General features: G+C 50.3%; 1 protein-coding gene across 1 annotated transcript in view; it reads left to right on the plus strand.

Annotated features, from left to right (window-relative positions):
* ZDHHC17 (zDHHC palmitoyltransferase 17) overlaps window positions 1-26610 on the plus strand; it is a 142844-nt gene that overhangs the window by 58468 nt on the left and 57766 nt on the right. The window contains exons 6-8 of the mRNA XM_075344918.1: window positions 3062-3126; window positions 13449-13611; window positions 14661-14786. Coding sequence (XP_075201033.1) covers window positions 3062-3126; window positions 13449-13611; window positions 14661-14786 — 354 coding nt within the window. The remainder of the gene's footprint in view (window positions 1-3061; window positions 3127-13448; window positions 13612-14660; window positions 14787-26610) is intronic.

The following is a 26610-nucleotide window of genomic DNA, read 5'->3' on the forward strand; positions in this document are numbered from 1 at the left end:
ATAGTGAGGATCCAGTGACTTGCAGTTTTTTCACTTTTTTTCAAAAACGCTACTTGAAGCGTTTTTGAGCTGCGTGCAAATACTGCAAATTGCTGGATCCTGACTATACTGCACGGATGTGAACGCTGGCATGCTGATAGACAGGATCCTGCTTGCTCTACTGAGCATGCCCAGAAAGCAGCCTGGCGTGATCAGTGTCTCTCTCTCTCTCTCTCTCTCTCTCTCTCTCTCTCTCTCTCTCTCTCTCTCTCTCTCTCTCGCTCTCGCTCTCGCTCTCGCTCTCGCTCTCGCTCTCGCTCTCGCGCTCGCTCTCTCTCGCTCTTCCCTCTCGCTCCTTCCTCTCGCTCCTTCCTCTCGCTCCTCCCTCCTCGCTCCTCCCTCTCGCTCCTCCCTCTCGCTCCTCCCTCTCGCTCCTCCCTCTCGCTCCTCCCTCTCGCTCCTCCCTCTCGCTCCTCCCTCTCGCTCCTCCCTCTCGCTCCTCCCTCTCGCTCCTCCCTCTCGCTCCTCCCTCTCGCTCCTCCCTCTCGCTCCTCCCTCTCGCTCCTCCCTCTCGCTCCTCCCTCTCGCTCCTCCCTCTCGCTCCTCCCTCTCGCTCCTCCCTCTCGCTCCTCCCTCTCGCTCCTCCCTCTCGCCCCTCCCTCTCGCCCCTCCCTCTCGCCCCTCCCTCTCGCCCCTCCCTCTCTCTCGCCTCCTCCCTCTCGCCCCTCCCTCTCTCTCGCCCCTCCCTCTCTCTCGCTCCTCCCTCTCTCTCGCTCCTCCCTCTCTCTCGCTCCTCCCTCTCTCTCGCTCCTCCCTCTCTCTCGCTCCTCCCTCTCTCTCGCTCCTCCCTCTCTCTCGCTCCTCCCTCTCTCTCGCTCCTCCCTCTCTCTCGCTCCTCCCTCTCTCTCGCTCCTCCCTCTCTCTCGCTCCTCCCTCTCTCTCGCTCCTCCCTCTCTCTCGCTCCTCCCTCTCTCTCGCTCCTCCCTCTCTCTCGCTCCTCCCTCTCTCTCGCTCCTCCCTCCTCTCTCGCACCTCCCTCTCTCTCGCACCTCCCTCTCTCTCGCACCTCCCTCTCTCTCGCACCTTCCTCTCTCTCGCACCTCCCTCTCTCTCGCTCCTCCCTCTCGCTCCTCCCTCTCGCTCCTCCCTCTCGCTCCTCCCTCTCTCTCTCTCTCTCTCTCTCCTCCCTCCTCTCTCTCCTCCCTCTCTCTCTCTCTCTCTCTCTCTCTCGCCCTCTCTCTCTCTCTCTCTCTCTCCTCTCCCTCTCTCTCTCTCCCCTCCCCTCCCCTCCCTCTCTCTCTCCCCTCCCTCTCTTCCCTCTCTCTCTCTCTCTCTCTCTCTCCTCGTAACCTAGGTAAATATCATGTATCCAAGCAAAGCACTTCGCTTAGTTACCCGATGTTTACCTTGGTTACCAGCTGTCAGATGCCGGCTCCCAGTCTATTACGTTCAGTTCCCCTCACTCCCGATCACAAATGTCAATGCCTGCCTATCAGGATCTTGCAAAATAACACATGCGTTTTTTTTTTTAAAAACAGGATCCCCTTTTACAGCAAAAAAACGTTCATGACGCATGTTAAAAAAAACGTAGTGTGAATGCAGCCTAACATGCAGATGATGGAATAAATATGAAACATTTATTTCTGATTTAAAACTTTTCTTCTTTATTTACAAAATGGATCGGATTTGAAATTGTTTGAATTTGAACAAAAACATATCTGATGATAAGCTGGAAATAGCTGTTGATTCTAACTGTCCAGTGAGGGGTATACCAATTCCTGTAGAACAAGATATATCATTTTTGTGTCTTTTTTTTACATGCTTAACAGTTATGTTACATCTCATGACCAGCAGAGGGCACCCAAGTCCTATTAAAGCAAACCTACAAGACAAACGAATCACCACTATTTATCATTACAAAGTCTTTGATCATGATCTAAAAAGTCTGTCTCTTCTATTCCAATATAGTTTTGTGATTGTGGAAATAAAAGCTAATTTTTTTTTAAGAGGAGTAACGGCAGACCAGTTGCAAATGGTCTACAGGGCCTTATTGTATTCTAAACCTACTCAAGAAAATAGGTTTTAACTCTTGTCTAGTACCATAAAAAAAAAAATCACTAGTTATACCAATCTGCATGGGGTCACATTGACCGCATGGCACCAGACAAGGGTTAAATGTTAGATCAAAATATAAAGAATGTCACCAGACCTATTTTATATCAAGGCAACCTGTTATGTTTTTGGTTGAACTCTATTGACTTGTGTCTTTCAATCTTAAAACTATGCAAATCAAAAAAGGTCCGTGGAGCCTCTATTAGGAGTCTCAATACAGAAAATAGCCAGATATCCCTCCGGGAAGGACCCAGCCAAGGAGTGGCTCTTTTTAGACCACCATAACCACCATATTAAGTGGTCCTTTTAGCCAATATCTAACTCTTTGACAAGTTTAAAGATATGACAAGGGAAATCCCAAGGCCAGGTATCCATCCACAGCCAGCTGTTTCGGGGTATTGCCCCTCATCAGTGTGGAGTAGGATTCTGGCCCTTGTCATATCTTTAAACTTGTCAAAGAGTTGGATATTGACTAAAAGGGCCACTTAATATGGTGGCTATGGTGGTCTTCTAAAAAAAAGCCACTCCTTGGCTAGGTCCTTCCCGGAGGGACATCTGGCTATTTTCTGTGTTGAGACTCCTAATAGAGGCTTGACGGGCCTTCTTTGATTTGCATACTTCCCAGGGAGCAATGCACCTAGGATTTCACTGTGTTGAGCACCTTTTGTTGGCTGCCGGCAGTGTTCTCTCTGGCTGGTCTCCCCGAGATCAGTGATTGTTTTGTCTTGCTAATCTTAAAACTATGAAGTAGTGACAGCCAGTCTCAGTCTGTACAGTATTACCCCCATGATGATTAACAGATTGTTCCCTATGCCCAGTAATAAGTAGAATCCGTCAAATAGTGGTGAGCGGGCTTCTCATAAATACATCAGACTTCTCATTTCGCAAAAAAAAATGTTCTAGTTAATTAGAAATTCCGGATACCGAATTATTTACTCCTCACTAACATGTTATCACCTTTTTCATCCAGGATGTAGATATGATGGATCAGAATGGCATGACTCCATTAATGTGGGCAGCTTACAGGACACACAGGTAACTGCTCTTATTTCTACGGCTTTATTTCACTTACTAACAAAAGTCCAAATATATATTTAGATTAAGATTTCTATGTTAGTTTTAGCTGCTTTAACATTGGTCTATGAGAATGGACAATCAGAAGATTCTATGGTCATACTGAAAAATCTGTGCGAATCATCACCAATCCCTTTTTCATGGAAAAAGTAATAATTGTTTATCACTCAGAGGTCCAAGAATAAAGTGTTTCACAGCCCCGCTTAATCTTGTACTTAAGTCAAAGGGATTGCAAAAATTAGGAAACTACATCATTTTTTTTGTTTATTTTTAAACATTGTTAGCTACAATATATTACCTCTACTAGATAATGCCGCATCCTGTTTAAAAGCTACCTATCGTATCTGATAAGTAGATACAGGGTTTATCTGCAGACTCATAGTTATGAAGGTGCTTGGGCGCTGTACAGATTATGTGACAATCAATCGAAAATGAGCTTTATTGATCTTGGGAGACGCAGGCTTTCAGTCATACAGGTGTGTCAGCGCAACTTCAGTCATCACTCACTATCCTGAGATTGCCATCCGTAAGCACACCCTGGTACTTGGACAGCTGGTTTTGCACTGATACACTACAGTCGGCTGTCAGTCAAAGTGCCATGACATGCTAAGGCTAGTTTCACACTTGCGTTGAACGGCATCCGTTGCATTGCGTTGTGTGACGGATGCAACGGATGTGTTGCATATAGTGGCATAACGGATGCTGCAAAACAACGGAATCCATTTTCTTTTTTTTCTTTTTTTTTTACAGTTTTACCGGCGGCAGACTATTGTGAGTGATCAGCTGATCCTTCCCAGCAGCCGGTCGCCGGGTGATCAGCTGATCCTTCCCAGCAGCCGGTCGCCGGGTGATCAGCTGATCCTTCCCAGCAGCCGGTCGCCGGGTGATCAGCTGATCCTTCCCAGCAGCCGGTCGCCGGGTGATCAGCTGATCCTTCCCAGCAGCCGGTCGCCGGGTGATCAGCTGATCCTTCCCAGCAGCCGGTCGCCGGGTGATCAGCTGATCCTTCCCAGCAGCCGGTCGCCGGGTGATCAGCTGATCCTTCCCAGCAGCCGGTTGCCGGGCGATCAGCTGATCGCTCGGCTGCTGAGAATGTGTGCGGGGGGCGGAGTGCGGGGTGGGTGGAGCCGAGCGGGGCCATGGCGCTGAGGACGTGTGTGTGTGTGTGTGTGTGTGTGTGTGTGTGTGTGTGTGTGTACATGCGGAGTGGAGTGCGGGAGGGGGCGGAGCCAAGCGGGGAAGTGTCGGGCTCCCTGCACACATAGCCAGGGTAAATATAGGGTATAACTAGGCAAAGCACTTTGCTTGTTTACCCGATATTTACCTTGGTTACGGGTGCAGGGAGCAAGAGAGCGCATGCGCAGTGAAATCCTAAGGATTCCGCTGCTCAAAAAAAACGTTACATGCTGCGTTCTTCCTGCTGGGCGGAAGCAACGCAGCGTTGCCCAGCGGAAGCAACGCAGGTCCTTTTGGCACAATCCGTCATCCATACAAGTCTATGGGAAACAACGGAATCCGTTAACGGATTTCGCTGTTTTCCAAAAGGGCGGATTGTGATGGAAGGAGAAGAACGCAAGTGTGAAAGTACCCTTACAGCCACTGCTTTCACTATAGAGAGCGATGACTGAAAGCAGATGGCTCTTGAGAAAAATAGTTTGTTTCCCCCCAGGTTTCCCACTTTCAGTACAGTGGCCAGGTACCTTCTTAATGCTCCTAACCTGGAGATTAACCCTATTATCTGCAGGTTAGTAGCATTATCGGACATCACTGGTTCACTTTAAAGAAAAAAAATATAGGGGCTTTCGTGTGCTGCCAATCTGTGAGAATCCAAGCCCTGAGATCTCCCCCAAATTAGGATTTCTGGCATATATTTATATAATTTTATTTTTTTGTTTTTTAAAACATATCAATGTCATTTGCAACTGGAGGTAATAGACGTAGGTCCAAGGTGGTGAACTCTACTCTATTACTGTACAAAAAAGACTCGACTTTACAATATAGCCTTTCAGAAACTGAAATTTTTCTTTGGGCATTTGGGCCGAAAATAGCAGTGGTCATGAGTTAAAGGGTTTTGTTCAAAATATGCAATTTGTCCATCCATTCTGTGACTTAAGGCCCTGTCACACAGAGATAAATCTGCGGAAGATCTGTGGTTGCAGTGAAATTGTGGACAATCAGTGCCAGGTTTGTGGCTGTGTACAAATGGAACACTATGTCCATGATTTCACTGCAACCACAGATCTGCCAAAGATTTATCTCGGTGTGTGACGGGGCCTTTACTCTATGGGCATTGGTGTTCTATGACTTCTAAGAATGCTTCCCGTAGAAAAGTCACAGACTGCATTGTTCATTTTGCAAAGCTGAAGGATTAGAAAAGCCAAAACTTTCATATGAAGGGCACCAGCTACATCGACCAAACATTCGAAATGTATTGTCAAATTGTCAACTGAAGGACCTCTTTAACCCCTTCAGCCCCGGGCCACTTTCCGTTTCTGCGTTTTTGTTTTTTGCTCTTTCTTCCGAGAGCCGTAACTTTTTTATTTTTCCGTCAATCTTGCCATATGAGGGCTTGTTTTTTGCGGGACAAGTTGTACTTTTTAAATGAAACCATAAGTTTTACCATATGGTGTACTGGAAAACAGCAAAAAAATTCCAAGTGTGGAAAAACTGCAAAAAAAGTGTGATGGCACAATAGTTTTTGGGATGTTTTATTCACGGTGTTCACTATATGGTAAAACTGATGTGTCGTTGTGATGCCTGAGGTCGGTGCGAGTTTGTAGACACCAAACATGTATAGCTTTACTTGTATCTAAGGGGTTAAAGAAAATTCACAAGCTTGTCCAATAAAAGTGGCGTACGTTTTGCGCCATTTTCCGAAACCCGTAGAGTTCTCATTTTTTGGGATCTATGGCTCAGTGATGGCTTATTTTTTGTGTCTCGAGCTGATGTTTCTAATGGTACAATTTTTGCGCAGATGCTACGTATTGATCGCCTGTTATTGCATTTTGCGTAAAACTTGCGGCGACAAAAAAACGTAATTTTGGCGTTTGGAATTTTTTTGCCACTACGCCGTTTACCAATCAGATTAATTGATTTTATATTTCTTTGTCGCTCCATTGGGAGACCCAGACAATTGGGTGTATAGCTTCTGCCTCTGGAGGCCACACAAAGTAATTACACTTTAAAAAGTGTAACCCCTCCCCTCTGCTATACACCCTCCCGTGCATCACGGGCCCCTCAGTTTTTTGCTTTGTGTTGAAGGAGGCACACATTCACGCAAGCTCCACGTTTTAGTCAGCAGCAGCTGCTGACTTTATCGGATGGAAGAAAAGAGGGCCCCTATGGGGCCCCCGCATGCTCCCTTCTCACCCCACTCAGGTCGGCGGTGTTGTTAAGGTTGAGGTACCCATTGCGGGTACACAGGCTGGAGCCACATGCCGTTTTCCTTCCCCATCCCTTAGGGGCTCTGGGGAAGTGGGATCCTATCCGGTCATCCAGACACTGGGACCGGTTTCCCTCCGCAGCCCCTGGGGGAATCTGCCGGACAGGAGACGGAGTATCGTCAGGGACATGGCCCTGCATCCACAGGTACTCTGTGTCCCTGTTGGGACGGCGCATAAAGCACCTTGGGCCCGGACGCTGCAGCGACTGCGGCGGGGATATGGGTCCGGGACTACCGCGCCGACCGTGCACTGCCGGCCGGCCGCGGTTTTAACTTTAGTCCCCGGCTTTTGCGGCCTAGTATTGGATTCTCCCGCCCCCAGGCCTGCCAGTCAGGGAAAAGGGCGGGACGGTCGGTATGACGCCGACAGTGAGGGCTGGAGTACACTGAGCTGTCCTCCGCCCCCCTCACTACTCACGCTGGGGCACCAGATTTCCGCACTTTTGTGACTACGCCCACGCCTCTCTCCTCCTCAGAGAACGCCGTCAGCCATTTTTTCAGCACAGTCTGCGGTGGAGAACTTCTGGCTGCAGCTGAGGGAGACCCGGGGCAGGGAATCTGGTGGCCACACAAGCGGTTGGTAAGCCACACCGGTCTGCCGGTGCTGGACTCCCCAGAGTGCCGAACTGTATATATATATATCCTTTGTATATACATTGGCTGTTTCGGCTGTACTGTAACTTGGGGCTATATATATCCCTCAGTGTTCACGGTGATCCCTTACTGATCTCTTGGAGGACAACAACATGTCGTCTGCAAAGAGCAAGGGTACCAGGGCACAGGCTTTTTTTGCAACCTGTACCTCATGTGCGGCTATGCTTCCTGCAGGTTCCACCTACCCTCATTGTGTGCAATGCTCGGCCCCTGTGACACTCACTCAGCCGGAGCCTCACGCACTGGTGGGACCCCCGGCTCAGGTAGAGACACCGGTTCCCACTGTCCAGGTGACAGGGACAGAGTTTGCAGTTTTGGCTGACAAACTGTCTGAGTCGCTTTCACAGTCCATGGCTCAGTCTATGGACAAATGGTCTGCTAAGATACTAGAAGCCTTGCAGTCCAGACCAACAACACAGATGCAGGGCACTGTGCGTTATTCGTCCCCAGGTCCCCCTCAGTTGGCGCAGCAATCTGCTCCTGAGGTGACACATAGGTCCCACGGTGAGGACTCCGACTCGGACCGCAGTCCCAGACCGGTGAAGCGGGCTCGCTGGGGACCTTCCTCCACTTCATCACGCTGCTCAGGGTCTCAGCATGAGGACTCTCTAGAGGATGAAGAGGAAAGCGCAGCTCAGGGCTCAGACCCTGACGGTGCTCTCAATCTAGATACACCTGAAGGGGACGCCATAGTAAATGACCTTATAGCGTCCATCAACCAGGTGCTAGAAATTTCTCCTCCAACTCCAACTGTAGAGGAGGCGGCTTCACAGCAGGAGAAACACCAGTTTCGGTTTCCCAAACGTACACGGAGTGCCTTTGTCGATCACTCTAATTTCAGGGATGCTGTCCAGAAGCACAGAGCATACCCGGACAAGCGTTTTACTAAGCGCCTTAATGACACACGTTATCCCTTCCCCCCGGAAGTAGTGAAGGGTTGGGCTCAGTGTCCAAAAGTGGATCCTCCAGTCTCTAGGCTGGCGGCCAGATCTGTGGTTTCAGTAGCAGATGGCTCATCGCTCAAGGATGCCACTGACAGGCAAATAGAGCTCATGATGAAATCCATCTATGAAGCCATAGGAGCATCTTTTGCTCCGGCATTTGCGGCAGTGTGGGCGCTCCAAGCTATCTCAGCTTGTCTGTCTGAGATTACGGCGGTCACACGCACCGCTACTCCGCAGTTGTGTCTCTGACTTCTCAGGCGTCGGCTTTTTCGTCCTACGCCATGAACGCCGTCCTGGACTCGGTGAGCCGTTCAGCGGTAGCATCCGCCAATTCGGTGGCAGTCCGCAGAGCCATGTGGCTACGTGAATGGAAGGCACTCTGCCTCCAAGAAATTCTTAACCGGTTTGCCATTTTCTGGCGACCGTTTGTTTGGCGAGCAATTGGACGAAATTATTAAACAATCCAAGGGAAAGGACTCGTCCTTACCCCAGTCTAAACAAAACAAACCTCAACAGCGGAAGTTTCAATCGAGGTTTCAGTCCTTTCGGCCCTCGGCCAAGTCACGTTCCTCCACGTCACACAGGTCGGAGAAGGGCCAGAGAAACCCTTCTGCATGGCGGTCTAAGGCACGGCCTAAAAAGACCGCCGGAGGCACCGCCACCAAGGCGGCCTCTTCATGACTCTCGGCCTCCCCAAACCGCATCCTCGGTCGGTGGCAGGCTCTCCCGCTTTTGCGACGCCTGGTGGCCACATGTCCAAGACCGATGGGTGAGAGACATTCTGTCTCACGGTTACAGGATAGAGTTCAGCTCACGTCCTCCAACTCGTTTCTTCACAACATCTCCGCCCCCAGAGCGAGCCGCTGCACTCTTTCAGGCGGTGAATGCGCTGAAGGCAGAAGGAGTGGTGATTCCCGTTCCCCCTCAGGAACATGGTCACGGCTTCTACTCCAACTTGTTAGTGGTGCCAAAAAAGGACGGATCTTTCCGTCCCGTTCTAGACCTCAAACTGCTCAACAAGCATGTCAGCACCAGAAGTTTTCGGATGGAATCTCTCCGCTCGGTCATCGCCTCAATGTCACAAGGAGACTTCCTAGCATCGATAGACATCAAGGATGCTTATCTCCATGTGCCGATCGCACCCGAACATCAACGTTTCTTGCGTTTCGCCATTGGGGACGAACACCTTCAGTTCGTGGCACTGCCATTCGGCTTGGCGACAGCCCCACGGGTCTTCACCAAGATCATGGCAACAGTGGTGGCGGTCCTACACTCTCAGGGCCACTCGGTGATCCCTTACTTAGACGATCTCCTAGTCAAGGCACCCTCCTGGGTGGCTTGCCAGCACAGCCTGACCATTGCCCTGGAGACTCTCCAGAGGTTCGGGTGGATCATCAATTTCCCAAAGTCAAAATTGACACCGACCCAATCCCTGACTTACCTCGGGATGGAGTTTCATACCCTGTCAGCGATAGTGAAGCTTCCGCTGGACAAACAGCGTTCACTACAGACAGGGGTCCAATCTCTTCTTCGGGGTCAGTCACACTCTTTGAGACGCCTTATGCACTTCCTAGGGAAGATGGTGGCAGCAATGGAAGCAGTTCCCTTTGCGCAGTTTCATCTGCGTCCACTTCAGTGGGACATTCTCCGCAAATGGGACAAGAGGTCGACGTCCCTCGACAGGAACGTTTCCCTGTCAAGAGCAGCCAAAACCTCCCTTCAGTGGTGGCTTCTTCCCACTTCTTTGTCGAAGGGAAAATCCTTCCTGCCCCCATCCTGGGCTGTGGTCACGACAGACGCGAGCCTGTCAGGGTGGGGAGCGGTCTTCCTCCACCACAGGGCTCAGGGAACCTGGACTCCGACAGAGTCCTCCCTGCAGATCAACGTTCTGGAGATAAGGGCAGTGTATCTAGCCCTAAAAGCGTTCCAGCGGTGGCTGGAGGGCAGGCAGATCCGAATACAGTCGGACAACGCCACGGCGGTTGCATACATCAACCACCAGGGCGGCACACGCAGTCGTCAAGCCTTCCAAGAAGTTCGGCGGATTCTGCTGTGGGCGGAAGCCACAGCCTCCACCATCTCCGCAGTTCACATCCCGGGCGTAGAAAACTGGGAAGCAGACTTTCTCAGTCGCCAGGGCATGGACGCAGGGGAATGGTCTCTTCACCCGCACTTGTTTCAAGAGATCTGTTGCCGCTGGGGAACGCCGGACGTCGATCTAATGGCGTCTCGGCACAACAACAAAGTCCCGGCATTCATGGCACGGTCTCAGGATCACAGGGCGCTGGCGGCAGATGCGTTAGTTCAGGACTGGTCGCAGTTTCGACTACCCTATGTATTTCCCCCTCTGGCACTTCTGCCCAGAGTGTTACGCAAGATCAGGTCCGACTGCAGGCGCGCCATCCTCGTCGCTCCAGACTGGCCGAGGAGGTCGTGGTACCCGGATCTGTGGCACCTCACGGTGGGGCAACCGTGGGCACTCCCAGACCGACCAGACTTGCTGTCTCAAGGGCCATTTTTCCATCTGAATTCTGCGGCCCTCAACCTGACTGTGTGGCCATTGAGTCTTGGCTCCTAGCCTCATCAGGTTTATCTCAAGATGTCATTGCCACCATAAGACAGGCCAGGAAATCAACGTCCGCCAAGATCTACCACAGGACTTGGAAGATCTTCTTAGCCTGGTGCTCGGATAGGGGTTTTGCTCCCTGGCCGTATGCATTGCCCACTTTTCTTTCCTTTCTTCAATCAGGATTGGACAAGGGTTTGTCTCTTGCCTCTCTCAAGGGACAAGTGTCGGCGCTTTCAGTGTTTTTTCAAAAGCGTCTAGCCAGACTCTCGCAGGTCCGCACGTTCCTGCAGGGAGTTTGCCACATAGTCCCACCTTACAAGCGTCCGCTAGAACCCTGGGATCTTAACAAGGTGCTGACGGCTCTCCAGAAGCCACCTTTCGAGCCAATGCGGGAGATCTCTCTATCTCGCCTTTCACAGAAAGTGGCCTTCCTAGTGGCAGTCACTTCACTTAGGAGAGTGTCTGAGCTAGCAGCGCTGTCATGCAAAGTCCCCTTCCTGGTCTTTCACCAGGATAAGGTGGTCCTGCGTCCGGTCCCGGAATTTCTCCCCAAGGTGGTATCCTCTTTTCATCTCAATCAGGATATCTCCTTGCCTTCTTTTTGCCCTCATCCAGTTCACCAATGTGAAAAGGATTTGCACTTGTTAGACCTCGTGAGAGCACTCAGAATCTACATTTCTCGCACGGCGCCCCTGCGCCGTTCGGATGCGCTCTTTGTCCTTGTCGCTGGCCAGCGTAAGGGGTCTCAGGCTTCCAAGTCAACCTTGGCTAGGTGGATCAAGGAACCGATTCTTGAAGCCTACCGTTCATCGGGGCTTCAGATTCCTTCAGGGCTTAAAGCCCATTCTACCAGGGCCGTAGGCGCGTCCTGGGCTTTGCGGCACCAGGCTATGGCTCAGCAGGTGTGTCAGGCGGCTACCTGGTCGAGTCTGCACACCTTCACAAAACACTATCAGGTGCATGCCTATGCTTCGGCAGAGGCTAGCCTAGGTAGGCAAGTCCTTCAGGCGGCAATTGCCCACCTGTAAGAGGGGGCCGGTTCCGGCTCTTTTTATCGAGGTATTCTGTTACCCACCCAGGGATTGCTTTTGGACATCCCAATTGTCTGGGTCTCCCAATGGAGCGACAAAGAAGAAGGGAATTTTGTTTACTTACCGTAAATTCCTTTTCTTCTAGCTCCTATTGGGAGACCCAGCACCCGCCCCTGTTCCCTTCGGGCTGTTTTTTTTTTTTTGTGTACACATGTTGTTCATGTTCAATTGTTCTTTGGTTAATGGTTCAGTTCTCCGAACATCCTTCGGATTGAATTTACCTTAGACCAATTTATAAGTTTCCTCCTTCCTGCTTTGGCACCAAAACTGAGGGGCCCGTGATGCACGGGAGGGTGTATAGCAGAGGGGAGGGGTTACACTTTTTAAAGTGTAATTACTTTGTGTGGCCTCCAGAGGCAGAAGCTATACACCCAATTGTCTGGGTCTCCCAATAGGAGCTAGAAGAAAAGGAATTTACGGTAAGTAAACAAAATTCCCTTCTTTGATCGGGCATTTCTGAACGCGGCGATACCAAATATGTGTATATTTATTTATTTTTTAACCCTTTAATCTTCAATGGGGGGAAAGGGGGGTGATTTTAACGTTTAGGTTTTCTTATTTTTTTTGTATTTTTTTAAATCTTTTTTTTTTTTTTTTTTTTTTTTTAACTAGTCCCCCTAGGGGGCTATTGCAATCAGCAATCCGATCGCTCTTATCTATCTGCTGATCACAGCTATACAGCTGTAAACAGCAGATACAGTCACTTCCTGTTTCCCTCTGCTCCGGGCCGAGGGAAAACGAAAGTGAAACGTCATAGCTGGAGGCGTCATCACATAACCTTGTGCTACGATGGCAACCACTGAAAGTCACATGATCACTCACGTGACTTCCGGTGGGGGCGGCGGTAAGTGAAAATCTTCACCGCGCGTATATACATCTCCCTGCCAGACTTTGGCAGCGAGATGTAAGGGGTTAATGTTATGGGTGGAATGCGATTCCACTCGTAACATGTAGGCACACATGTCAGCTGTTGAAAACAGCTGATATGTGTGCCGATCCACCCCGCCTGCCCGCGGCAGGGGGCGGGGCTTAACGTTGACACGCTCCATGACGGATATATCCGTCCATGGTCGTGAAGGGGTTAAATGATGATCTACTATATCAGACAGCTTGATAAGAGTGATGCTTAGAAGAAAAAAAGGAGTCATGATTAGGTAGAGGTTTACAGTTTTATAAACCAGTACTTTCTATTCAAAGTCCCTACTGCTCCAGTGCTGCTGCTTCCCTACTACAACATATGACCACTGCTACCAATCGCTGGCCTCAGTGGTGTTGGGGTGGGCTAGATGGCACAAGACCTTTTGAGGCCAGTGATTGACTGCATCGGTCACACGATGTAGATGGAAGTCACCAATTGGGAACAAAAACTGGTGTAGAGCACTGAAGTGGCAGGGGAATTACAGTTAAGACTTGCTTATTTTATCTTAAAGCATTCCCTACTCCGTGGCCCATTTTTTTTTTTCTTTCGAAACAGAAGCTGTGCTCAGTAGAAAGTCTAATCAAGACTTCTCACTTGTCTCAATGACATGTCAAAAGGTGTTTGAGAAAGTGCAGATACTTTTAATACTCTTCTACTTTGATAGTGTGGACCCCACAAGACTGCTCCTTACGTTTAATGTGTCTGTAAATCTTGGAGACAAGTACCATAAGAACACTGCATTACACTGGGCTGTGTTGGCTGGAAATACAACCGTTATTAGTTTGCTTCTTGAAGCTGGTGCCAATGTTGATGCACAGAATATTAAGGTAAGTAGAAGAATTAAATTACCTCTTTATGGCATTGCATAATTTCCAAAGTGTAACAGATCTATGTGGTCTCCAAACAGGCTCTTGGCATACAGTGCACAAAGATGTTTTCAACATAATCTCTGCATTAATTCCGTGTGGTGTAAAAAAAAAAAACCAAAAACAAAACACAATTATAAAATTAAGTGTTGTAATGTAGTAGTCATTAAATACTAGAGATATTGGTAGGGGGGAAGAAATACTGGTTAGATTATGGTAGGGGGTCAAATACTGGTGAGATTATGGTAGGGGGTCAAATACTGGTGAGATTATGGTAGGGGGTCAAATACTGATGAGATTGAGATTATGGTGGGGGGAGAAATACTGGTGATATTTTGGTGGGGGGAGAAATACTGGTGACATTTTGTTAGTGGGGGGGGGGGGAGTACTGATGAGACTACTGTAAAAGGGAAGAAATACTGGCGAGATTATTGTAGGAGGGAAGAAATACTGGTGACCTTTTGATAGGGGGAAGAAATACTGGTGACCTTTTGGTAGGGGGAAGAAATACTGGTGAGATTATTTTAGGGGGAACAAATACTGGTGACCTTTTGGTAGGGGGAAGAAATGCTGACGCGACTATTGTAGGGGGGAAGAAATACTGGTGGCATTTTGGTAGGGAAGAAGAAATACTGATCAGACTATTGGAGAAGGGAAGAAATACTAGTGACATTATTGTTGGGGGGAAAAAATACTGGTGAGATTATTGTAGCAGGGAAGAAATACTGATGAGACTATTGTAGGGGGGGAAGAAATACTGATGAGACTATTGTAGGGGGGGAAGAAATACTGATGAGACTATTGTAGGGGGGGAAGAAATACTAATGAGACTATTGTAGGGGGGGGAAGAAATACTGATGAGACTATTGTAGGGGGGGAAAGAAATACTGGTGAGATTATTGTAGGGGGTAAATACTGATGAGACTATTTGAAAGTATGGCATAACATATTTCTATGTAGTTTACAATTTATCACATAAAATGTTTTATACCTTATCTCTGTTGCAACAGGGAGAATCGCCGCTTGATTTAGCAAAACAGAGAAAAAACGTCTGGATGATTAACCATTTGCAAGAAGCAAGACAAGCAAAAGGCTATGATAATCCCTCCTTCCTCAAAAAGCTAAAGGCAGACAAGGTAGGTGGACAATTTTGGACAAATCCGTTGGCCTCTCCTTCATTATTCAGGGTCTGCGGTTGGAGAAGTTGAAAACATTTGGATTGCGGAAACATTTTATTTACTTGCTGCCCAGTTCCTTTTTTCTACCTAAACCTATTAGTATACGTTGCACAGTGTTCATGTATACAGTCCCACATGTTGGTGCAGTCGTCACTCATTTTTGGCTGGTTTATCTTCATCCCTGCATGAGATTATGTACAGCCATGCCCTTGTCCTTTTGCACACGTTGGTGTCAGTAGTTACACCGCTTTAATAGAAAAAAAAAATCCTTTTCCTTTTAAATATGTCATAGCAAAACATTTCTCCATCTAATAAAGGGAGTGGTGCCATCATTGTCCCTGAGGTCCCTGGAGCTGTACAAGGGAGAGATGACAGTGATCGGCGGGGTGGTTCCTTTCTGACCTTCTCCTTTATATACACAGAACCCTGAGACGCAACAACTTCAAATGATTGCATTTAAAGGGAACATGTCACCAGAATTTTCGCTATTAAACTAAAAGAATCCCCTTCTGCAGCTCCTGGGCTGCATTGTAGAAAGGTTCATCTTTCTACTGGCCCCCCTTTCAGACCTAAATAAACACTTTACAAAATGTACCTTTTGGTATGCTAATGAGGTTTGCTGGCCACGGGTGCGGGCTGTATTTCGTCAGTTATTCCCCCTGCCGCTGTTCACCGTCCCCCAGTGTTCATATACATAGATGAGGCCGCCACCCCCATGTTACGCAGTGCTCCTGAAGTCTCGTGCATGCCCAGTGGCACTATCGCGGGACTGAGCAATGTTCAAATCGCAAATGACGGTGATGTTATTGCACAGGTGCGAGATTATGGGCAAGTACTTGGATGACGCAGGTGATGACATTGTCATAACCAGCGTCATCCAAGTAGTCGCCTATAATCTCGCGCATGCGCAGTGGCACTATCGCTGGACAGCACTGTTTTCAAATTGCAAGCGCCGGTGATGTTATTGCGCAGGCGCGAGATTATGGGCGGCTACTAGGATGACGCCATCACCAGCATCATCCAAGTACCCGTCCATAATCTCGCGCCTGCGCAATAACATCACCGGCGCTCGCGATCAGTGCTCAGTCCCGTGATAGTGCCACTGGGCATGCACGAGACTTCAGGAGCACCAAGTAACATGAGGGCGGCGGCCTCATCTATGTAAATGAATACTGGGGGACGGCGAACAGCGGCAGGAGGGGGAATAACGGACGCAATACAGCCCGCCCCCGTGGCCAGCAAACCTCATTATCATAGCAAAAGGTAAGATTTTATAAAGGGTTTATTTAGGTCTGAAAGGGGGGCCAGTAGCAAGATGAACCTTTCTAGAATGCAGCCCAAGAGCTGCAGAAGGGGATTCTTTTAGTTTCGTAGCGAAAATTCTGGTGACAGGTTCCCTTTAATGGGGAACCAATTAAAATATTGCTATGTATGACGGCACCTAAATATTAACCCCTTAACGACCCATGACGTACTAGATACGTCATGGATCGTGTGCCGGTAAGCCCCGCCCCCTGCCGCCGGCAGGCGGCGGCGAGACGCACACATATCAGCTGTTATCAACAGCTGATATGTGTGCCTGCTAGCCGCGGGTGGAATCGCTTCCACCCGCGGCCATTAACCCCTTACATTTCGCTGCCAAAGTCTTGGCAGCGATATGTATATGGGCGCCGCCATGACAGTGACTTACCCCGCCCCCACCGGAAGTCACGTGACATGATCACGTGACTTTCGGCGGTTGCCATGGTAGCACAGGGTCATGTGATGACGCCTGTAGCTAACATGAGTCACTTCCTCTCAATGCCGGAATACAGCCGGCATTGAAAGTGAAGCAGCAAATCTGCAGTTCTCAGCTCTGTAGCTGAGATCTGCAGATAGTGCAGAGCGATCGGATTGCTGATCGCAATAGCCCCCTAGGGGGACTAGTAAAATAAAAAAAAAAAAAGTAAAAAAAAAAGTTTTAAAAAATTAAAAAAAAATAAAAAACCCTAAAAGTTCAAATCACCCCCCTTTCACCCCATTGAAAATTAAAGGGTTAAAAAAATAAAAAATACACACATATTTGGTATCGCCACGTTCAGAAATGCCCGATCTATCAAAATATAAAATCAATGAATCTGATCAGTAAACGGCGTAGCGGCAAAAAAATTCCAAACGCCAAAATTACGTTTTTTGGTCGCCGCAAATTTTTGCGCAAAATGCAATAACAGGCGATCAAAACGTAGCATCTGCGCAAAAATGGTACCGTTAAGAACGTCAGGTCGAGACGCAAAAAATAAGCCATCACTGAGCCTCAGATCCTGAAAAATGAGAACGCTACGGGTTTTGGAAAATGGCGCAAAACGTGCGCCACGTTTTTTGGACAAGCTTGTGAATTTTTTTTAACCCCTTAGATACAAGTAAACCTATACATGTTTGGTGTCTACAAACTCGCACCGACCTGAGGCATCATACCCACACATCAGTTTTACCATATAGTGAACACGGTGAATAAAATATCCCAAAAACTATTGTACAATCCCACTTTTTTTGCAATTGTTCCGCACTTGGAATTTTTTTGCCGTTTTCCAGTTCACTATATGGTAAAACTTATGGTTTCATTTAAAAGTACAACTCGTCCCGCAAAAAACAAGCCCTCATATGGCAAGATTGAGGGAAAAATAAAAAAGTTACGCCTCTTGGAAGAAGGGGAGCAAAAAACAAAAACGCAAAAACGGAAAGTGCCCGGGGGCTGAAGGGGTTAAGGTGACCTTCCATCTCATAAAAAAACATCAAAATAAAATCCAGTGTCCTCCTTTTTATTCTTTCTAGCATGCTTTCTCCACTTACGTACATTTAGTGGCTGCCAGCTTCCTCCATGTTCAGACATGTGCCCTGCTTTGACCTGGTCTATTGAAGTGCATGGGACAGAATGTCTCAGGCTAAACTACTGTGTTTCTTTGTCGCTCCATTGGGAGACCCAGACAATTGGGTGTATAGCTTCTGCCTCCGGAGGCCACACAAAGTATTACACTTAAAAGTGTAAACCCCTCCCCTCTGCCTATACACCCCCCCGTGCATCACGGGCTCCTCAGTTTTTATGCTTTGTGTTGAAGGAGGCACACATGCACGCAAGCTCCACAATTTAGTCAGCAGCAGCTGCTGATTTTATCGGATGGAAGAAAAGAGGGCCCATAACAGGGCCCCCGGCATGCTCCCTTCTCACCCCACTCTGGTCGGCGGTGCTGTTAAGGTTGAGGTACCCATTGCGGGTACACAGGCAGGAGCCACATGCCGTTTTCCTTCCCCATCCCTTAGGGGCTCTGGGTGAAGTGGGATCCTAACCGGTCACCAGGCACTGGGACCGTGCTCCCTCCGCAGCCCCTGGGGGAATCTGCTGGACAGGAGACCGGGTATCGTCAGGGACAGGCCCTGCTCCTCTGAGGTACTCTGTGTCCCCTTGGGGACGGCGCATAGAGCGCCTGTCTAATGGATGCTGCAGCAGTTGCTGGTTGTGTTAGTGCGCCGGGACTACCGCGCTGACCGCGCTTGTTTGCCGGCCGCGCTTATAACTTTAGTCCCCGGTTTTTGCGGCCTAGTACCGCATATTCCCGCCCCCAGGCCTGCCAGTCAGGGGTAAGGGCGGGACGCTGCACTGGACGTCAGCGCTGAGGGCTGGAGCATACTTTGTATCCTCCTCCCCCCTCACTGAGCACCGTGGGGCACCAGATTCCCGCACTTTCTAAGGCACGCCCACGGCTCCCTCCTCCTCTCAGAACGCTGGCAGCCATTCCTATCAGCACTTCTGACGCTGGGGAACTTCAGAGACGAGCTCCAACAGCTCTGGGAGACCCAGGCAGGGAATCTGGTGATCACACAAACGCTGAGGGCGGTCGGTAAGCAGCACCTGTTACTAGGTGCTTGCCCCCCTGGGTGCTGAAGTGTATATTTATATGCTTATATTGTATACATTTACGCTGTACGGCCGCAATACTGCTTTGGCTATATACCCTCTCTGATTGCTCTAAGAGGAGACAACAGCATGTCGTCCGCAAAAAGCAAGGGTGCCAAGGCACAGGCTTACTTTGCAACCTGTACCTCATGTGCGGCTATGCTACCTGCAGGTTCCACCTACCCTCATTGTGTGCAATGCTCGGCCCCTGTGACACTCACTCAGCCGGAGCCTCTGCCACTGGTGGGGCCCTCGGCCCAGGTGGAACCACCTGCTGCCACTGTCCAGGTGACAGGGACAGAGTTTGCAGTATTCGCTGACAAACTTTCTGAGTCTATGGATAAATGGTCTGCTAAGATACTAGAAGCTTTGCAGTCCATACCTGTAACACAAGCCCCGGGCACTGTTGAACCTTTTCACTCAGACCCCCCTCGGTCGGCGCAGCAAAGTGCTCCTGGGGCGACTCTTAGGTCCCACGGTGAGGACTCCGACACGGACCGCAGTCCCAGACCGGCTAAGCGGGCTCGCAGGGAGCTTCCCTCGACTTCATCACAGTGTTCAGGGTCTCAGCATGAGGACTCTCTGGATGATGAAACGGCGGTGGCAGATCAGGGCTCTGATTCTGACGCCGCTCTCAACCTTGATACACCTGAAGGGGATGCCATAGTGAACGACCTTATAGCGTCCATCAATCAGGTGTTGGATCTTTCTCCTCCAACTCCTCAGATTGAGGAGTCAGCTTCTCAGCAGGAGAAGTTCCATTTTAGGTTTCCCAAACGTACACGGAGTGCGTTTCTTGACCACTCCGACTTCAGAGATACAGTCCAGAAACACCGTGCTTATCCAGATAAGCGCTTTACTAAGCGCCTTAATGACACACGTTATCCCTTCCCCCCCTGACGTAGTCAAGGGTTGGGCTCAGTGTCCCAAGGTGGATCCTCCAATCTCTAGACTGGCGGCTAGATCCATAGTTGCAGTGGCAGACGGTGCATCACTCAAGGATGCCACTGACAGGCAGCTAGAGCTCCTGATGAAATCCATCTATGAAGCTATCGGCGCGTCCTTTGCTCCGACATTCGCAGCCGTATGGGCACTCCAAGCTATCTCAGCCTGTCAGTCTGAGATTAATGCAGTCACACGTGCCTCTACTCCGCAGGTTGTGTCCTTAACCTCTCAGGCGTCGGCATTTGCGTCCTACGCCATGAATGCTGTCCTGGACTCTGCGAGCCGTACGGCGGTAGCATCCGCCAATTCGGTGGCAGTCCGCAGGGCCATGTGGCTACGTGAATGGAAGGCAGACTCTGCTTCCAAAAAGTTCTTAACCGGTTTGCCATTTTCTGGCGACCGCCTGTTTGGCGAGCAATTGGATGAAATCATTAAACAATCCAAGGGAAAGGACTCGTCCTTACCCCAGTCCAAACCAAACAGACCTCAACAAAGGAAGGTACAATCGAGGTTTCGGTCCTTTCGGCCCGCAGCCAGGTCTCAATTCTCCTCGTCCAACAGGCCACAGAAGGGTCAGAGGAACTCTGATTCATGGCGGTCTAAGTCACGTCCTAAAAAGACCGCCGGAGGAACCGCTCCCAAAGCGGCCTCCTCATGACTTTCGGCCTCCCCAAACCGCATCCTCGGTCGGTGGCAGGCTCTCCCGCTTTTGCGACGCCTGGTTGCCACATGTCCAAGACCGATGGGTGAGAGACATTTTGTCCCACGGTTACAGGATAGAGTTCCGCTCGCATCCTCAGACTCGTTTCTTCAGAACATCTCCGCCCCCCGAGCGAGCCGATGCTCTTCTTCAGGCGGTGAGCACTCTGAAGGCAGAAGGAGTGGTGATCCCTGTTCCCCTTCAGCAATGGGGTCACGGTTTTTACTCCAACTTGTTTGTGGTGCCAAAAAAGGACGGATCTTTCCGTCCCGTTCTGGACCTCAAACTGCTCAACAGACACGTAAAAACCAGGCGGTTCCGGATGGAATCCCTCCGCTCCGTCATTGCCTCGATGTCCCAAGGAGACTTCCTAGCATCAATCGACATCAGGGATGCTTATCTCCACGTGCCGATTGCACCAGAGCATCAGCGCTTCCTGCGTTTCGCCATCGGGGACGAACACCTTCAGTTCGTGGCACTGCCTTTCGGCCTGGCGACAGCCCCACGGGTTTTCACCAAGGTCATGGCATCCGTGGTGGCGGTCCTACACTCTCAGGGACACTCGGTGATCCCTTACTTAGACGATCTCCTTGTCAAGGCCCCCTCTCGGGTGGCATGCCAACACAGCCTGAACATTGCTCTGGAGACTCTCCAGAGATTCGGGTGGATCATCAATTTCCCAAAGTCAAAATTGACACCGACCCAATCGCTGACATATCTCGGGATGGAGTTTCATACTCTCTCAGCGATAGTGAAACTTCCGCTGGACAAACAGCGTTCACTACGGACAGGGGTGCAATCTCTCCTTCGAGCCCAGTCGCACCCCTTGAGGCGCCTCATGCACTTCCTAGGGAAGATGGTGGCAGCAATGGAGGCAGTTCCATTTGCGCAGTTTCATCTGCGTCCACTTCAATGGGACATTCTCCGCAAATGGGACAGGAAGTCGACGTCCCTCGACAGGAACGTCTCTCTTTCTCGGGCAGCCAAGGCCTCCCTTCAGTGGTGGCTTCTTCCCACTTCTTTGTCGAAGGGGAAATCATTCCTACCCCCATCCTGGGCTGTGGTCACGACGGACGCGAGTCTGTCAGGGTGGGGAGCGGTGTTCCTCCACCACAGGGCTCAGGGTACCTGGACTCAGCCAGAGTCCTCCCTTCAGATCAATGTTCTGGAGATAAGGGCAGTGTATCTAGCCCTAAAGGCGTTCCAGCCGTGGCTGGAAGGCAGGCAGATCCGAATTCAGTCGGACAACGCCACGGCGGTGGCATACATCAACCACCAAGGCGGCACACGCAGTCGGCAAGCCTTCCAGGAAGTTCGGCGGATTCTGCTGTGGGTGGAAACCACAGCCTCCACCATCTCCGCAGTTCACATCCCGGGCGTAGAAAACTGGGAAGCAGACTTTCTCAGTCGCCAGGGCATGGACACAGGGGAATGGTCTCTTCACCCGGACATGTTTCAAGAGATCTGTTGCCGCTGGGGGAAGCCGGACGTCGACCTAATGGCGTCCCGGCACAACAACAAGGTCCCGGCATTCATGGCACGGTCTCAAGATCACAGAGCTCTGGCGGCAGACGCATTAGTTCAGGATTGGTCGCAGTTTCGGCTGCCTTATGTATTTCCTCCTCTGGCACTGCTGCCCAGAGTATTACGCAAGATCAGATCCGAATGCCGCCGCGCCATCCTCATCGCCCCAGACTGGCCGAGGAGGTCGTGGTACCCGGATCTGTGGCATCTCACGGTGGGTCAACCGTGGGCACTACCAGACCGTCCAGACTTACTGTCTCAAGGGCCATTTTTCCATCTGAATTCTGCGGCCCTCAACCTGACTGTGGGGCCATTGAGTCCTGGATCCTAGCGTCTTCAGGATTATCTCAAGAGGTTATTGCCACTATGAGACAGGCCAGGAAACCAACGTCCGCCAAGATCTACCACAGGACGTGGAGGATCTTCTTATCCTGGTGCTCTGATCAGGGTTTTACTCCCTGGCCATTTGCCTTGCCCACTTTTCTGTCCTTCCTTCAATCCGGAATGGAAAAGGGTTTGTCTCTCGGCTCTCTTAAGGGACAAGTCTCGGCGCTCTCTGTGTTCTTTCAAAAGCGTCTAGCCAGGCTTCCGCAGGTACGCACGTTCCTGCAGGGGGTTTGCCACATTGTCCCTCCTTACAAGCGCCCGTTAGAACCCTGGGATCTGAACAAGGTGCTAACGGCTCTTCAGAAACCACCTTTCGAGCCAATGAGAGATATTTCTCTTTCACGCCTTTCACAGAAGGTGGTCTTCCTAGTGGCAGTCACATCACTTCGGAGAGTGTCTGAGCTAGCTGCACTGTCATGCAAAGCCCCCTTCCTGGTGTTTCACCAGGACAAGGTGGTTCTGCGTCCGGTTCCGGAATTTCTCCCTAAGGTGGTATCCCCTTTTCATCTCAATCAGGATATCTCCTTACCTTCTTTTTGTCCTCATCCAGTTCACCAATGTGAAAAGGATTTGCACTTGTTAGATCTGGTGAGAGCACTCCGGCTCTACATTTCTCGTACGGCGCCCCTGCGCCGCTCGGATGCGCTCTTTGTCCTTGTCGCTGGCCAGCGTAAAGGGTCGCAGGCTTCCAAGTCAACCTTGGCTCGGTGGATCAAGGAACCAATTCTTGAAGCTTACCGTTCTTCGGGGCTTCCGGTTCCTTCAGGGCTGAAAGCCCATTCTACCAGAGCCGTGGGTGCGTCCTGGGCATTGCGGCACCAGGCTACGGCTCAGCATGTGTGTCAGGCGGCTACCTGGTCGAGTCTGCACACTTTCACGAAACACTATCAGGTGCATACCTACGCTTCGGCAGATGCCAGCCTAGGTAGGCAAGTCCTTCAGGCGGCGGTAGCCCACCTGTAGGAAGGGGCCGTTTTACGGCTCTATTACCGAGGTATTCTTTTACCCACCCAGGGACTGCTTTTGGACGTCCCAATTGTCTGGGTCTCCCAATGGAGCGACAAAGAAGAAGGGAATTTTGTTTACTTACCGTAAATTCCTTTTCTTCTAGATCCTATTGGGAGACCCAGCACCCGCCCCTGTTCCCTTCGGGCTGTTGTTCTTTTGTGTACACATGTTGTTCATGTTGAATTGTTCTGGGTTCATGGTTTTCAGTTCTCCGAACATCCTTCGGATTGAATTTACCTTAGACCAATTTATAAGTTTCCTCCTTCCTGCTTTTGCACCAAAACTGAGGAGCCCGTGATGCACGGGGGGGGGTGTATAGGCAGAGGGGAGGGGTTTACACTTTTAAGTGTAATACTTTGTGTGGCCTCCGGAGGCAGAAGCTATACACCCAATTGTCTGGGTCTCCCAATAGGAGCTAGAAGAAAAGGAATTTACGGTAAGTAAACAAAATTCCCTTCATTTCGGATTATAAAACGCACTTTTCCTCCAAAAGATTTGGGAGGAAAATTAGGGATGCGTCTTATAAGCCGAATGTAGCTTGCTGGAGAGGGGTCACAGGAGGCAGGGGCAATGCTGTGGGCTCTGGCGCTGCGGGCAGTGAGGCAGCGGCCGCCATCCTGAATGTTGGCGGTGCGGGCTTCAAATATTGGCGCCCAGAGTCCTTGCGTGCCCAGATGGAGCTCTCTGCTCAGGACCTCATCTGTGCACGCGCAGCCTCCAGCCCTTTGATCTCCCAGCAGCGGACTTAAGGAAAATGGCACCCGGAGGTGGCACGTGCGCGGATTAGAACTCTGCTTATGATTGAGCCGATAGCTCAATCTGCGCACGTGCCGACTCCAGGCGCCATTTCTTTGAAGTCCGTGCCACCAATAGTTCCTGGATGTTCCTCCTGCCTCATAGCGCCACTGTCTGCAGCAAGCATCTGGGACAGCTGCTGCACTGACTGCAGCATCGCCCTGCAGCACTGCCCTTGTCTCCTCCGAACCTGCTCCACCATTACTGCCGCCCCCTCTCCGGCAAGACACGACCGGATTAAAAGACTACCACATTTTTTTTTTCTTTACTTTTTACTCTAAATTTGGGGTGCGTCTTATGATCCGGTGCATCCTATAAAATGGAAAATCTGGTATTTACACTGTTGCTAGGCAGACACTCCCCCTGCATGTAAATGGATGAGTCCAGAGGAGGGGGTGTGTCGACTTTCAGAGAACACTCTGCCTAATAGAAGCTGTCATCCATTTTATATACATAAGGAGCATCCCAAGATACTCGTGTACTCGGCCCGAGCACCGAGCCCAATGTTATCCTATGGGGGACCCGAGTATTATTCTGAAATGACCACCGGCAGCATGTAGAAACCATAAAACTGTAAATTAAAAAAAAAAACGTGCGTGTGTGTGTAAGCGTGCATATATATATACACGCGGAGTGGAGTGCGGGAGGGGCCGTAGCCGAGCGGGGAAGTGTCGGGCTAAAGGCACGGTCATGCTGTGAGGGCCGGCCAATCACTACAATTCCACAACAGGGCTGTGGCATTGCAGTGGTCTGCCAGCCAATCCCTGCATAAGGGCTGGCTCTAAAAAGAGCGCCAACATGAAGACCACGAGTAGAGCACGAGTATTGCGAGATTACTCGGTCCCCGCCGAGTAGCCTGAGTACAGTGATACTCGTGCGAGTACCGAGTAGTAACAAGCATACTCGCTCATCACTAATAAGGAGCACTCTGAGAATTGAAGGAACCACATAACAAAGCATAAAATGGGCACCAGGTATTTTAGTTATTTTAGTTATGCATTGTGTTTCAATCATGGCCAAAAGTTTTGAGAATGACACCAAAATTATATTTCTTTGTCGCTCCATTGGGAGACCCAGACAATTGGGTGTATAGCTTCTGCCTCCGGAGGCCACACAAAGTATTACACTTTTAAAAAAGTGTAACCCCTCCCCTCTGCCTATACACCCTCCCGTGGACCACGGGCTCCTCAGTTTTATGCTTTGTGTGGAAGGAGGCACACATCCACTCATGCATTCTCATACATAGTTATGTCGGATGGAAGAAAAGAGGACCCCTATGGGGTCCCCGGCATGCTCCCTTCTCACCCCACTATGTCGGCGGTGCTGTTAAGGTTGAGGTACCCATTGCGGGTACGGAGGCTGGAGCCACATGCCGTCTCCTTCACCATCCCTTATGCGGCTCTGGGAGAAGTGGGATCCTAAGCGGTCATCCATTTGCTGGGACCGTGCTCCATCCGCAGCCCCTGGTGGAACCTGCCGGACCGGAGCCTCTTCACCCCCAGGGACCGGGCCCTGCAACTTGAAGGTACTCTGTGTCCCCATGCGGGGACTATACAGGGAGGGTCGCACCTTCTTCCCGGAAGCCGCGGTAGTTCAGTCCGTTGTCCTTTCGGCGGACTTCCTCGCCGACCGTGCCTGCTTGTCGGGCGCGGCCTTAAATTTAGTCCCCGGCTTCGCCGCGGCCTAGTCACGGAAAATCCCGCCCCCGAGCCTGCCTGTCAGGGGTAAGGGCGGGATTACCGACATGACGTCGGCTTTGAGGGCTGGAGCATCTTGCATGTTTCCCTCCCCCCCCTCATTGACCACTGTGGGGACTCCAGATTCCCGCTCTTTGCTAGCGCCGCCCTCGGCTCCACTCCTCCCCTGAGAGCTCCGGCGGCCATTTTTGGCATTCTGCCGGTGGATGCTTCTCAGCAGCAAAGCTCTGCAGCTCCGGGGGATCCACGACAGGGAATCTGGAGGACACACTCCGCTCGTTAGCGGTTGGTAAGCCACACTGGTCACCCGGTGCTGGTTCCCCTAGGGTGTCGGAATAGTTATATATCTATATCTATATCTATATCTATATCTATATATATCTATATCTATATATATATATATATATATATATATATATATATATATATATATATATATATATATATAATATATATATCTCTGTTCGGACAGGCTGTATACCCTTTTCCCCTATACCCTCAGTGGTCACTCTCCGAAGAGACAACGGCATGTCGTCCACAAGGAGCAAAGCTACTAAGGCACAGATTTTCTTCGCGGCCTGTACCTCATGTGGGGCTATGTTGCCTGCGGGATCCACCTACCCTCACTGTGATCAATGCTCGACTCCTGCCACGCTTGCTCAGCCGGAGCCTAGGGCACTTGTGGGTCCCTCGGCTCATGTAGATCCCCCTGCTCCCCCTGAGCAGGCTGCAGGGACAGAGTCACCGTCATTGGCCTCTTTCGCTGAGAAACTCTCTCAGTCACTGTCTCAATCC

The sequence above is a fragment of the Anomaloglossus baeobatrachus genome, chromosome 4 (assembly GCF_048569485.1).
Source record: "Anomaloglossus baeobatrachus isolate aAnoBae1 chromosome 4, aAnoBae1.hap1, whole genome shotgun sequence".
Classification (NCBI taxonomy): Eukaryota; Metazoa; Chordata; class Amphibia; order Anura; family Aromobatidae; genus Anomaloglossus; species Anomaloglossus baeobatrachus.